Source organism: Kwoniella pini, chromosome 10 (genome assembly GCF_000512605.2).
Source record: "Kwoniella pini CBS 10737 chromosome 10, complete sequence".
NCBI lineage: Eukaryota > Fungi > Basidiomycota > Tremellomycetes > Tremellales > Cryptococcaceae > Kwoniella > Kwoniella pini.
In genome coordinates, this window is record NC_091725.1 from 1,057,209 (window position 1) to 1,070,774 (window position 13,566).

Consider the following 13,566-nt stretch of genomic DNA (forward strand, 5'->3'; position numbering starts at 1 on the left):
GTGTATGAATGTGTTGCCTCACTGTCCGATTGCAGATTGCTGTCTGAAGCTCCCTGCCGTCTGTTCACGCATTGGTTGTTTCGCGAATTTCCAGGATGTCTGAATCTATGAGGTGCTTTATCTTTCGCAATTCGAATACTAATATATTTGATCCTGAATTTCATTATCGAGTAACAGCTGACAGGGTGATGAATTAGAGGACCGTGCGTGGATGACAGTACTGATGTGGTCTGTGCGTCACTACACTCGTTAGTCCAATAATCCGATGAACATATGACGCGCTTCTTAAATAATCCCAAATGATTAATCTCCACCATGCTATTGTTGCTAATTCCTTTGGTTCTTTCTTCTTCTTCTCTTTCCTTCTTATACCTATACCAGTTCACCTCTTCTATCAAACTTAGAGTTCACTGTTTGATTTGATATACACTGTTCTTCGCTCACCGCATCCTCAGCTACCTCTGAGATATACCGGCACATTCTTCGAGCCGGAGCAATACCATGTCCGATAGTGGCGATGAAGACCCTTTATGGGCAGTCGAAGAAGACATTCAAGCGATTGATGTCGACTCATCTTTCAATGCAGGTAAGCTCGTCAGGTTTTGGGAGAAGAAAGACCGTCAGTGGGGAAGTGTGGTGGAGTACTGCATCCGAGTTCGGTGATTTGCTGCAAGGAAGGCACTTTGCCTCTCGTCAGCTCAGGGGAGATAGAGATCGACTGCAAGATTTACTTGTGCATCTCCCAGGTACCCAAACATATGAGAGACCGCTGATATTGAATCACGCTAGACGACTCGCCTTCCCCCGTCAACAGGCTGCCTGCCGCGTCAAAAGTGATGAGGGATTCATATCCGTTAGCGACAAGACTTAAAAGTCTATCACCAAAGCTGAACGAGATCTTGGAAATCTCTGCTCCTGATGACGTCGGAGCTCTACCCGAATCGGTTGCAGGATCGACAAGCGCTACTGTGGAAAAGATCAACAATAATGCAATGCAGATCTCCGATATCTGTCAGTCAAGCAAAATGACCTTGGGGATGCATGCGCTAAATATTCTATTCAGCTGATAAGCTAAACAACGATGATACCGAAATCACCGTTACACCCGAGATTTTGAAAGAAAGGGAGATCGCGTTACCTTCCGTCAGGCTGATTCCCACCAGCCGACTGACCGGTCAGTTCCCCTATCATTTGGCGCGACGATACTTTGCTGATGACATGTGCAGCTGCGCAGCAAAAGTGTTTCAAGTTTCCGGTCTTTAACGAAGTACAGAGTGCTGTCTTCCAAGACGTGAGTTCATCTCATACAAGCCCGTGGTGATCTGATCGTTCCTTCGTTTAGGTATATCTTGGTACCGAGAATGTGGTCGTTGCAGCTCCTACCGGATCAGGAAAGACTACGATTTTCGAACTTGCTTTCCTAAAGACTAGAAATGCGGTTAGCACGGGCACGAAGCCGTTGGCTATATACATTGCCCCAACAAAGGTAAGCAGATGTGTGAGATAAATCACTGACAATGCAAGGCGTTGTGCAGTGAGAAGCGAAGAGATTGGGAGATCAGACTGGAAAGCAATCTTAATGTCAGGTGTGAGTAAATGTTCCGTTTCTATTGTGGAGCTGAAGACATCTTGCTGACCGAGATATGTTGCCAGGCTGCGAAATCACTGGTGATACCGGCCGGTTTGATGTGGTCACTGGACTTATCAAAGATGCAGATTTAATCATAATTACAGTAAGTCAATTTCTGCCGATCTCCCCCTCACCTTCACCTAATAACTTGCAGCCGGAGAAATTGGACTCCATTACTCGACGACAGAGTTGGGCGAACAAAAAGTTCTACAACCGCATAGGGTTGATAATGCTCGATGAGGTGAGTGAAGATTCCCTAGACATGCTTTGCTTCAACCAATTCATTCCCAGGTACATATTCTTCACGAGACACGGGGCGCGACATTGGAAGTCGTGATGTCGCGAATCACACAGAAAGCCCCGAATGTTCGAGTAATAGCACTCAGTGCCACCGTCCCAAACATCGATGACGTTGCTCGATGGATCGGTAGGCGTGAGAGCCAGTACGAACTTTCCTCTGGGATTTATTGTTCATCCGAGCTGGATGAGAACGGCGTCTTAGAGAGCGAGAAGAAATACACCTTTCAAAGGATGGCTATGGCGAAGATATACAAGGTATGTATCTACCACTTGATAACCTTGCTTACGTTCTAGTTCGGCGAGGAATTCCGGCCCGTCCCTCTCAAGAAGCATGTTTATGGCATAGATGGCGGTGGGAACGAATGGAGCTTAGCTCCCAGACTGGACGCCAATCTATTCCCCTTACTCCTCAAACACGCTGAAGGCAAACCCGTTCTGATATTCTGCCCTACACGAAAAGGTATGTGCGTGGATCCGTTCGGACGCTGACATTCCTCTATAGCCTGTCAGACTACAGCTGCCTTCATTCAGAAGACGTATTTAAATGCCCACGCCGAAGGGCAAGCGCTTCCGTGGAGTTCTAAACGAAAGTGAGTTTCACCTTATGCTGTCCTCACGGATGACCGAGGACTGAATCATGTGATCGTATCAGCGTTCAGTTGGATCTGAAGGATAATAAAATCAAAGAATTTACCAATCAGGGGATCGCTGTACACCATGCTGGGCTAGATTACTCCGATCGCCGAGATATTGAGGACGGTTTCATCTCCGGGAAGATCCATCTAATCGTGTCTACATCAGTCAGTTTTCCCTTGTGGACGCACGTGACTTATAATTGACTGTTGGAGTCATCCATAGACTCTTGCTGTCGGTGTCAACCTACCGGCTCACACCGTGATCATCAAGGGGACTATGGCCTGGCACGGTCCTGTGTTGGGATTTCAGGAATATTCCGATATCGAAATCCAAGTAGGTGCAGCGTAAGAATACACGTTAACCTAATATTAGCAAATGATGGGTCGTGCTGGTAGGCCTCAGTTCGACAAGTCAGGTACAGTCGTTGTGATGTGCGAGAAAACAAATGTTCAGAAAGTGAGTTACCTCACTCGAGTATCTGACTGACATGCTCAGTACTCCTCTATGTTATTCTCACAAACTGTTCTCGAGAGCACTCTGTCAGTATACGTTCCTTGTTGACCATGTCTTACTTGGCTGAACAATGTGTAGGCACACGAGCTTGACTGAACGTGCGTTGAAAGATTGAGACCTTGCTAGAGAGTACTCATGATTTCTTGGCAACCGTAGATCTCAACAATGAAATCAGCCTCAAGACGATTCAAACTCTCAGCAGCGCGCTTGAGTGGCTCAGAAGGCAAGTGACGATCTTTAGGCCCCGCTCACGATATTGTAGATCCTTTTTCTACATCCGTATACAGCAGAACCCCTCACATTACTCGTTACAAGAGGCGTTCGAGAAAACTATCGATAGCTCATGGGAGGAATACCTTAATCAATGCATCGAGGTAAGTCGAGATGGAGTAGGCTTTTACTGAAACATCAGCGAGCCTTGGACAAGCTCGTCGAGCATAAACTCGTCATTAGACAGGAGGTGGCTCACAAACCAGGAGAATTCGATCTGCAAACCACCGATGAAGGGCATACGATGCGTAACTGTATGATTGGTGAGTATCACATGCTTACGCGCTACTCCCGGATTATGCTCAGACCCATAACAAACAGGATTTTCAACGGTGAGTTGGTTTACCTGAGCTCATCCACATAGCTATCCGCATGCGCTGACCCTTGCTGAAGATGTTAGCTATTCTCCAGATGAAAGAGGATTGCAAGTTGGAAGATCTGTTGAGAATAGTATCGCATGCTGAAGAGTAAGTTTATACTAGTTTGGAGCAGACCGTTATCAATGACAGAGGCTCCTTCTTCGCACAGGTACAAGGATCTGAGAATACGACCTGGGGAGGCCAAGGTGACTTCACGCGCCGATTTCCTATGGCGAATTGCGACTGAAAATACTGCTAGATGTTAAACAATCTATCTAAGGAGGGCAAAGTTAGATTCACCGTGAAAGAGGGTGCCAAAACATATGGGTAGGTTGATCGGACCCAGCTGCTATCACTGATTTAATTTCTTATCCCGTCATAGAGACAAGGTGTTTCTTCTCATGCAGGTTCAGTTCGGAAGTTACATCCTTGACACAGAAAAGAAGACCGAATCCACTTCATTTCTCCAAACCCAGATCATCATCTTTTCTCACGCCGAGAGAATCGCCAAAGGTACTATCGCAGGAGCAATCTGTGAGTACGATGCTGATGGCCTCCACCATTAGCTATCCTCAAAATAGCATTATCCCGAAAATACGGCAATACTACGAAAGCTGCCTTGGAGCTACATCGCACAATAGCCGGTAAGGCCTGGGAGGATTCCTCTTCGATGTTCAGACAGCTAGATCAAGTCGGTGAGATGAAACTCAATATTGCATCAATTCTTACCGCTAATCTATGTGTATAGGACCTGCAGCCATTAGGGCTCTGGAAAGCAAAAAGATCTACAGTACGTCACACCGGCGGAGTGGCAAAGCTGATTGAATAGACTTCGACCAATTACTGGCTAAGGACATTTTACAGCTTGATGCTTTCCATAAAAGAGGATTGACTTTTTGGCGGACTGTTCGCGAACAGGCGCAAAAAATGCCTCGCTTCATCGTCACGATCCAGTGAGCTACAACGTACAGCCAGTGAGATTGTGGTCATAAACAGGGCTATCAGATCCGAGCGCATAGAAGACTCGACGGACAAGAGTCACAAGGTCCTCGTATTGAACATCGACGTCCGATCCCTGGGGCGAGATCTCCTCCAAGTTGATGGATTCAGGAAGAGGAAATTTAAGTCTAGCTCGTGGTTCTTTTCTGCACTTCTCTTGCGTGATGATGGTGGTTACATCCATTATACCCGAACAAGGTGAGCTGAACTCTCATTCGCAAAGTAGGGCATTGCATCCTGCGCTGACTATGACCCTTAGTCTCGAGACTATTATCAAAGCCAAAAGTCCCAGCTTGACTGTCAAGGTTGAGTTGAAGAGCCGCTTTAAAACGATTATCGGCACCTTTGGAGGTAGGTCTACCATGTCAGAGCCTGGCTAAACCAACGCAGTAGAAGAGGTCTCCGGATGCACCGAGACCGTTAATTTCGATCTCAACCTTGATGATTCCGTATGGCCAGAGACAGTCACTGCCGCGGCCGAACAACAGGCAGATTTAGGTAAGCACTCAGCTGCAACACCGAGCAGATGTCGGGTAGCTAACACTCCATAAACAGATCCCCTATCTGGCACAGTGGTACCTATCGAAGACGATGGTCAGTCGCTATGATCTCACGCGACCCCAACTGAGCTGACTACGTGACTGACGGTAGCATCGATTCGATTGGACGCAGACAGTTCTGTGGAGATACTAGATGCCACAAAAGAAATTGAAGACGATACCCTCACCAACAGACCAACCGGCACTTGTGATAGGCAGTCACAGCTGTCGCCTGCTCCGTCCGTCTCGCTTCCCCCGCAAGCCCAGTCGGCCACCGATCCCCATTCTGATGATATCTTCGAGACTATACCAGTCCATTGGGAAGAGTCGAATGTTCGCAAGATGCAACTGGACCGTCCGAGGATAGCCAATGACGCCTCGTGTGACTATATCGAGAAGGGTTCTGGGCTGATTGATTGGGATGTCAACGAGATGTTCGAGGGCGTGGACATCGTCGCAGATCCTCCTCTTAGTCCTCCCCTGGTTGCCGGTGAAAAGCAGTCGACATCCTGTAACCGCGTTGACAAGTTTCTGGCTGTCACTGCAAATGGATCTCGCCTTCACCACCGATCAAGCGAACGACCGGGTGCTCTCCACGATGCACCATCAGTCCAAACCGCAGAGCACCAGGATCACGATTATAACGCGTCATTGCCTCCTCAAAAGCGTGTCCGACTGGATTACGACCGATCTTTCCACCGAGAAGAATCGGTATGAACGAACCCATGACATGATGAAATGGATAGTGAGTCTGACTATCACCATCGTTGAGGTGCTGACTCAGCGGCAGACCACATAGTCGCTCCGTTTGCCCATGTGCAAACGTAATACAGCAATAAGCGGGCAGATGACCAGGAAGGGTGTGACTAGTCTGACCAGAGTGGTCCTGAGAGTTCACGTTTCGCACCGTAAACACACGAGAAATTATGCATGTAGTACCTCCTATGGATTGGCCTACTTAGGGGGTTAACATGTGATGCATGTGAAAGAGAGTTGAGATATAAGAGAAGTTGAATTGAAGCAATTAGCTAAATTTATAGATATCGAGACAAAGACACTCATCACCTTCATCGCAACAAGCGGCATAATTCATTGGCATAATTCATTGTGCTAATAGATCATGGTTCCTCGTTTGGTTACCAAGAAGGCCTCCAAGTCTACCTAATGAAGCTGATTCTGATTTTGTCAACAGATCTGTTAAGTCCCTTTCTTTTACCCAAGGCACAAGGGTGAATGAGATAATGCCGTGATTCACCTTCTCTCTGACAAAGTGATGTTGCATGGCAATGTGTTTTGTCTTCTCAGGACTTACTGGATTTCTGGGAAGTGAGATGGCACCAACATTGTCAGTATAAAGTGGGAATGGATCTTGACCAAGCCCAACTTGAAATTCTTCAAGTAGTAATCTTTACCATATTGCTTGTCTTGCTGCATCAGCTTCAGTTGTTGATAAGGCTACAGTTGGCTGTCTTCTAGATTTCCAGGCAACTACATCACTATAGACATTGAAGATGTGATCAGTGGTAGACTTTCTAGTATCTGAATCTCCACCCCAATCTGCATCCACACATCCCCAAGCAACTCTTTAACTTGAGCCTGAATTAAAGTTAAATCTGAAGCACCTCTAATATATCTTAAATATTCTTCTGAAGCTTGCCCCATGCAAAGTACTCCATTTGCTAATATATCTTGATAAAACACTTGCTGCATGAGATAAGTCTGGTCTTCAGATTGTTGAGACATATAAGATTGAATCAACTAGTCGAGGATATGGAAGATGGCGTGCTTGTTCATGTGCTTCAGCTGTTGCAGGGATGGGTTTGAATGTTGGAGGAGTAGGATTCTTTGACAGATTACAGTGTGACATGTCCAATTTATCTCAAGCGCTTCTAAATAATGTTCTTGAGAGATGTGAAGCTTCTGTTCTTTTCTATCTCTGTGAATATTAAAACCAGGAACATAATTGGCAGGACCAGAGTTAATTCATCCAAACTTGTTGTGTAAATCTTTCTTGAATTTATCTAAGGCTGATCTTGAATTACAGGCAATGAGTTGATCATCCACATGAACAGATAACATATGTGACTCCCCCTCACACTGTCTAACATATAAGCAAGAGTCACCTCTAGTTGGTGTCAAACCTTGTGACCTGAACCAAGTGTCTCAGCCTTTATTGAAACATCTTGCTGATTGTTCAAGTCCATATAATGATTTTCTAAGCAATAGGACTTTACTTGCATTTATTTGCAGGAATGTTGCTTCCTTCAGGAGGTTCTAAGTACATTGTTTCTTCTAACTCCCCCTTGAGAAAGGCTGCAATAATATCAACTTGATCACATTCTGAATCCAAATGGTTGACCAATGATAACAATACTCTATGTGAATCTTTATGAGCTACACCAGCATATAATTCGTTATAATCTAAAACAGCAATTTGGGCAAAACCTTTAACAACCTATCTAGCTTTATATTTTGAAGGTTGACCAGTTTGTCCATCAATCTTTCTAGAGAGAACCCATTTTGCTCTAAGTGTCCGCATATTATCATCTCTGTTGACAACTTCCCATACTTTATATTTGCTCATTTTTTCTAACTCATCTTTCATTGCTAAGAGCCATTGTTGCTGATCACCAGATGATAAAGCTTCTTTATAAGTTTGAGGAGTTAGAGTTGACATGGCAGCCATGGCAATAGCATTATTACTTCAAGTATCAGCATCATCTGTGATAGCTAATGGATCTATTGATTCTTGACTGATGTCAACTTGTTCAATTGTATTATTATCTTGACTTGTACCAATTAAATCAATAGGATCAGGTGAGTTTGAGCGATTTTGAGTTTCAACTCTTGATAATAACCTTAGTAATTGGCAAGGGGAGTTTGGAAGTTGATGTTGAATTTGATTTGACACCTTTAGCTCATTTGACACCTCATTTATTTCTGGCAATAGTGTCAATTTTGGTAACCTTTCAATTGTTTGAGGTGAATTGTGACGGAATATGAGATGTATATATAATGCATATACGAAGTATAAAAGAGAAAGAGAAAGTAGAGATAAGCCAATCAAGCTTAAGTATAAGTGATAACGTACAGACAAGACGCGTCTCGGGAATAAGCGGAGTTTGGTACAAACATATGTGGCGATAGATCACTCAATCCGACAAATTGTCTGAATTTGAGACCACTTTTGACATTGTTTCTTGCTTGTCAAATACCACATCTCTTTGTAATTCTAATTTCCTTATCTTGAATGTCGAATATTCTATAGTCAGATGTACTATGATCATTGGCATAACCCATAAATTTACCTTCTTTATACCTGGGTTCTAGTTTGTTTGTGTTTTGATGATCTCTAAAGTATATGTTCTCACCAAAAGTTCTAAGTCTGTCAAACTTGGGCTTCTTGCAAGACCATCTTTCAAAAGGAATTGCTTCATCTTCACCAGTTGGAGCACAGTTTATAGAAAATGCTGTATAAATTGCTGCTTCTGCCCAAAATGATGGTGCAAAATTTGTTTCTGCTAAATAAAGTTTTGACACCTTTGAGTATTGTCAGATGAACCTGTTCAAATTTTCCATTTTGAGCACAAGCACCAGGGACAGCTGTTTCATGTATAATTCCTTCTTCTAAGAAGTACTATTCTGCCATGTTTGACATAAACTCTCCCCTAAATCAGATCTAATCTGTTTGACAGTAGGTTGTAATTGATTTGCTGCCATTGTATTGTAGTTTTTCAGTCCTAAAAAGCGCTTCTGATTTTGTCTTAAGTAGTGTCAAATGAATTCTTCTAGTGTAATCATCATAAACAGTAAGAAAGTAGCAATCTCCATGGCTAGAAGGTGTTCTAGCTGGTCCCCAATGGTCAATGTGAATTAATTAAAGTGTTTTAGTTGCTCTAGTATAAACTTCAACTCGTTGCGTAGTAGGAAGTCGTCCAATCTTGCCCTTGACACAGTATTCACCCCGGAATGCATTCAGTTAAACCGGTGAAATATCTTCAAGTTCCTCTTTGCCCAAATTTCCATTTATTGCTAACTTTTTGACCTCTCTAATATTTCAATGACCTACTTTAGTGTGCCAGGTGTTTCTAGGGTTAGTGTCAGCTTGAAAAGCGGTGGCATTGATGAGTTGACTTGTCTTGAGACTATAATGACCCATGCTTGAAAGGTGCAGTAGCAAGAATTTCATTTGTTTTAGTGTACTCAAGTGACCCACAGAAGCAATTGAATGACCAGTCGAAGGTGGAGGGGAATTTATTGACAGCAATCAGATTACATGCCAAATTAGGGACAATTAGAATTTTTTTATAATACCACATTGACCAGTAAACCTTTAATCTAGTACCATTTCCAATTTGACACCTGCAATAAGCAAATTCTGAATGTTTGACACAGTCACACCACTTGGCAAATTGTTAAATTTTCTAATTATGTGGTGAAAAGCTCCAGGATCGATGATATAGGAGTCCAAAGGTGTAGCTGAGGCTGTCAAATGATAGATTGAAGGCATGGGCATCATCAGAATCAGTGTCAGAAGTGACAGAAGTTGTAATCTGGGGTGTAGCATCTTGATTTTTAGTGTCACAACCGGATTTTGACATTATATGTGTTTACCAATTGTTGTTATCGTTGTTTGGTGCTTTAGCTCTGCAGTCTGCAATATTGTGGGATTTGACTTCTGTGGCATGTACACCATTTTTTCGGTTAGAACTTGCATTCCATAACACGTTGAAACATCTGCTTTGTCAGAGTGTGATTAGATGGGCAAGATCTTTGGGATGTCATTCCCTGGCATCAAATTGAATCTGGCGCAAAGTGAAGTGTCAGTAGACTGCTACTGCCCACAGGGTCATACAGCTTGGGACGGAGATTCAGATACAGGATGATCAAGCACTGCCTACAATTCTGGAGATCATGGGATAGCCTGGGAATTTGAGACTCCAGTGGAACTGTAGCTTTGTAAGCAAATGACACCATATCAAAGACATCTTTATTTGTAGGGAGTGTTACAATTCATCCTGACACGAATCCTGACACCGATGGATTGAGAAAGTTCACTAGCTTGAGGTTATGGCAAGGGAAAATTTTGTGAGACTTGTGTTGTGGTAGGACCGTGAAATACAACTCAGATGGATCCAATGAGCTGCATTGAGTTGAAAAAGATGTGATGCTTTGGTGATAAGTATTCAATCAAGCTGGCTTTATCAAGTAGTCATTAAGTATCTACTACCAGGCCACAGAACTTATGATTATAACGTATAATTATAGCTGGATACTACTGTATACCTATTGATAATTTGATCCATGGAGAGAAAGCTTGGATACCCTCCAGGAAGGGTGGTAGTTATACCAGTCACTGGGGATCAGATTTTCTCACAAAACAGTTCTAAGGAGCTTCTTACAATGTTTTTTGAAATGCGTTTCAGAATCAGCTCTGAGTAACGTCACAGAAGTTGCTCTCACATTTGTCTTAGATATCATTTTGAGATATGGTCAAGAAGCTATTTTGGCAGGTCAGGTCATAACAAAACCCTTCCGTGAGAGGAAAAGGTAACCCACAACACCCCGTTGGATACACAGATACCGTCAGGAACGCACCCAGCAGACCAATAACAAATTGCTACCCCCGGATTCATCAAAGAGATTGGGAAGCTTACTTGCTTTTGAAGGCATGCAGATCAAGGGCAAGCATCAGATCAATAATCTTATTGAGTCAAGTGGAAGAACAGCGTAGAGTGCGCATTTCTAAAATATGTTCTTTGTCACTCCTTGCATACGTCAATGATGGCGACATGATAGTTTGTATGAGTCCATGGTCATTATAAACACTTTGAAGATCTTGGCTTCTATGGGTTTCTTCAGGTGGATACGTATATCAGCGCCGTAGCCCAAGATAATGACAACATACAGCTGCGACCATTTCCAAACGTGCCCCATCACCTATAACGTGTCGATGATTTGTTTGATTGGCCTGAGCCTGCTGCTTCAAGGGGTCGCACGCGTCATGTGCCCCATACTTCAAGGCCGATGCAGTCGAACAGGGAAGCTTGATTTGATTTTCTAGGCAGAGATTCCGACAAGACATCGTTGTTGTATGCTGGCGATGTCGCGGAAGAATTCCGGGTGAAGGTGGAATCGAGCAGTAGACCATATTTGCCGTCACTGGGAGTGGGACTATTAGTCAGAACCAACTATGTTGCTTGGAAGTGAAATTCGAGAAGAATAGAAGTGTTGGATAAGAAGATTGGGATATAACAGCTTGGTAGCAAAGAGTTGAGCACCTACCCTCCTCCGAATGATATGAATCCAGCTTCACACAGGGCGAAATACTGATTTTTGCCCGTCCATTTGAAGACCTGAGCGTCAGAGGAGTGGCTGAGCTTGAAGAGAAATCTACGTAGATATTGAGACGTTTCGTCAGCAGTCCTGACACCAAATCGTGCCTCGAGTGGGTCACGTTGAGACGAGCAAGGGTTGCAAGATGATGTGAATGGATAAGGGGGATAGGCGATCGCGTTCCGGATCGCATGACAGCGGATATCAACTCACGATTCCCCGCTACCGTAATAAGTTCCTTCTCGTTTCACTATCGATTCGTTGAGGAACACTCCGAATCGATTTCCCCTAGCATCGCGTACCACCAGAACATTACCGGATGTTTTGTGCGTTTGAGCGAACATATCAACCAGGCGATAGAGGGTAGACAGCGATGCGCCATGTTGGTCAAGAGAGACTAATTAGGGGTTAGCGCAACTCGCACGACGAAAGGCTCACATAACAGAGTCCAGGCGTTAGACAAACGCTGACGCGGTGGAAGGTGACGTCGTAGCTGACGGCCAGATTGGTGAGCAAATGACCCTATAATATAGGCGAAACCTTACCCGATGTGCATCTGCAGCTTGCAGCACTGGCGCAGTGCTTTCACGCCTGCCTTTCAACCTTATCTGTCCCCACTCATCCTCGTTTTGATCGTTGTGCTTTGCGTCAGCGACTTGATGAGGATTGAAACCCGGGGCACCGGAAGGCGGCCTGTAACTGCCAGCAATTTGTTCAGGAGTCGCAAAGGGGGTTTGGTGTGTCACGTCGATTGGAATCGGCTCGGCATGAGACAGTCCTGGCGTTGAATGCTGCTCGGGCAATGAGGAATGATGAGGAGGCACAAATGTTGAATTTGAAATAGCTGAACGCCATTTTGATGCTATTTTGGTGGTAGTGGCCAAGGTGTCGAGAAGTTTAGATTGATGTGGCGGACTACGGGTCACGCTCCGGCGCAAACCCGAATCTTGTAGATACTTTTCAGGACTGCTTGGACTGAAACTGCCATATGTAGAATCAGATCGCGCCTGGACTTTTCGCATCTCGCTTGCAGCGTTGTCGTCCACTGGTTGATGAGACGGATGAAAGATGATATCGTTACCTGCGTCGGTGACTATAGGTGGGGAACTGAGGCTGAAGGAGAATGACGACATGCGTCTGGGAGAGCGTAGAGGAGGCACGTATTCTGGCGAGATTTCGGACGGGCGAGGGGGCAGCGTAACGTGAATCGGCGATGAAGTTGGTCCTTCGCGATTTGGTCGATATTGAGGGGTGGAGGGCGGAGCTTTGACTGGTTGAGAACGCACCTGAGGGGTCGCGTCTTCCCAGACATCGCCACCTAGAAGATCAATCTCTGAGGAAGGAGGAGTCAGATCATGCGGGGAGGCCTGAGCAGAACGGTTCATCGGCCTTAACTGTTTAAGATGATTCGATGCGCCTTGCAGGTCGTCATCATCGTCTAGAAGTGAAAAAGGCTGTTGATTCGATTGAGGTTGGAGCTGATCAGCAAACTGAAAGCGTGGAGGTCGAGAAGAGCCTGGTTGGTTAAGATTGGGTGCTTCGTTAAAGGCGCCAAAATCTGCAGAACACGATAACTCGTGAGAGGGTGTTGAAGGTTGAGACAAAGGAGCTCGGTGGGAGGCGCTTGAGACCTGAGCTGGAAATGATGTGCTATTGGGATCCTTGGTATGCTGAAGATTCATCTTGTCACGGTGACGGAACGGGAGTGAGGATTCGCTTATCCTTGAGCGCCGTCATTGTCAGTTGAAATGAGGTATGTAAATGTGATAATTTCCATTGCGCTTGGCATCTATCATGTGTGAATACGCGACACTTTACTCTATGATACATCATTCGCCCCTCCACCGCCCGCATATTGCCTCCTTCACAGCGTGTATTTACGTAATTGTCTCATATTCAGAAGTATTCATGATTTTCTCTTTAGCAATTCGTGACTTTTCTCTCTTGATACGCTAATGCTCTGCTCCATTCGGTTCTGGCATAG

The 13,566-nt window shown here is 44.7% G+C and overlaps 2 protein-coding genes across 2 annotated transcripts; one reads left to right on the plus strand and one right to left on the minus strand.

Moving 5' to 3' along the window:
* Positions 1 to 501: 501 nt before the first annotated feature.
* On the plus strand, positions 502 to 5,963 carry I206_107198 (uncharacterized protein; the record flags this gene model as incomplete). Its single annotated transcript, XM_070203470.1, has 26 exons — positions 502 to 586; positions 790 to 1,011; positions 1,064 to 1,174; positions 1,227 to 1,291; positions 1,343 to 1,486; positions 1,543 to 1,588; positions 1,654 to 1,733; positions 1,785 to 1,871; positions 1,922 to 2,185; positions 2,258 to 2,390; positions 2,433 to 2,520; positions 2,583 to 2,730; positions 2,789 to 2,860; positions 2,939 to 3,040; positions 3,190 to 3,453; positions 3,743 to 3,816; positions 3,878 to 3,914; positions 3,968 to 4,035; positions 4,091 to 4,221; positions 4,275 to 4,403; positions 4,457 to 4,498; positions 4,680 to 4,905; positions 4,967 to 5,058; positions 5,101 to 5,205; positions 5,263 to 5,301; positions 5,359 to 5,963. The coding sequence occupies 26 exons, from the start codon at positions 502 to 504 to the stop codon at positions 5,961 to 5,963; spliced, it is 3,459 nt and encodes a 1,152-aa protein (XP_070059571.1).
* A 5,285-nt stretch (positions 5,964 to 11,248) lies between these two features.
* Positions 11,249 to 13,264, minus strand: I206_107199 (uncharacterized protein; the record flags this gene model as incomplete). Its single annotated transcript, XM_070203471.1, has 5 exons — positions 11,249 to 11,408; positions 11,532 to 11,639; positions 11,796 to 11,979; positions 12,048 to 12,075; positions 12,128 to 13,264. The coding sequence occupies 5 exons, from the start codon at positions 13,262 to 13,264 to the stop codon at positions 11,249 to 11,251; spliced, it is 1,617 nt and encodes a 538-aa protein (XP_070059572.1).
* Between the last annotated feature and the right edge of the window lie 302 nt (positions 13,265 to 13,566).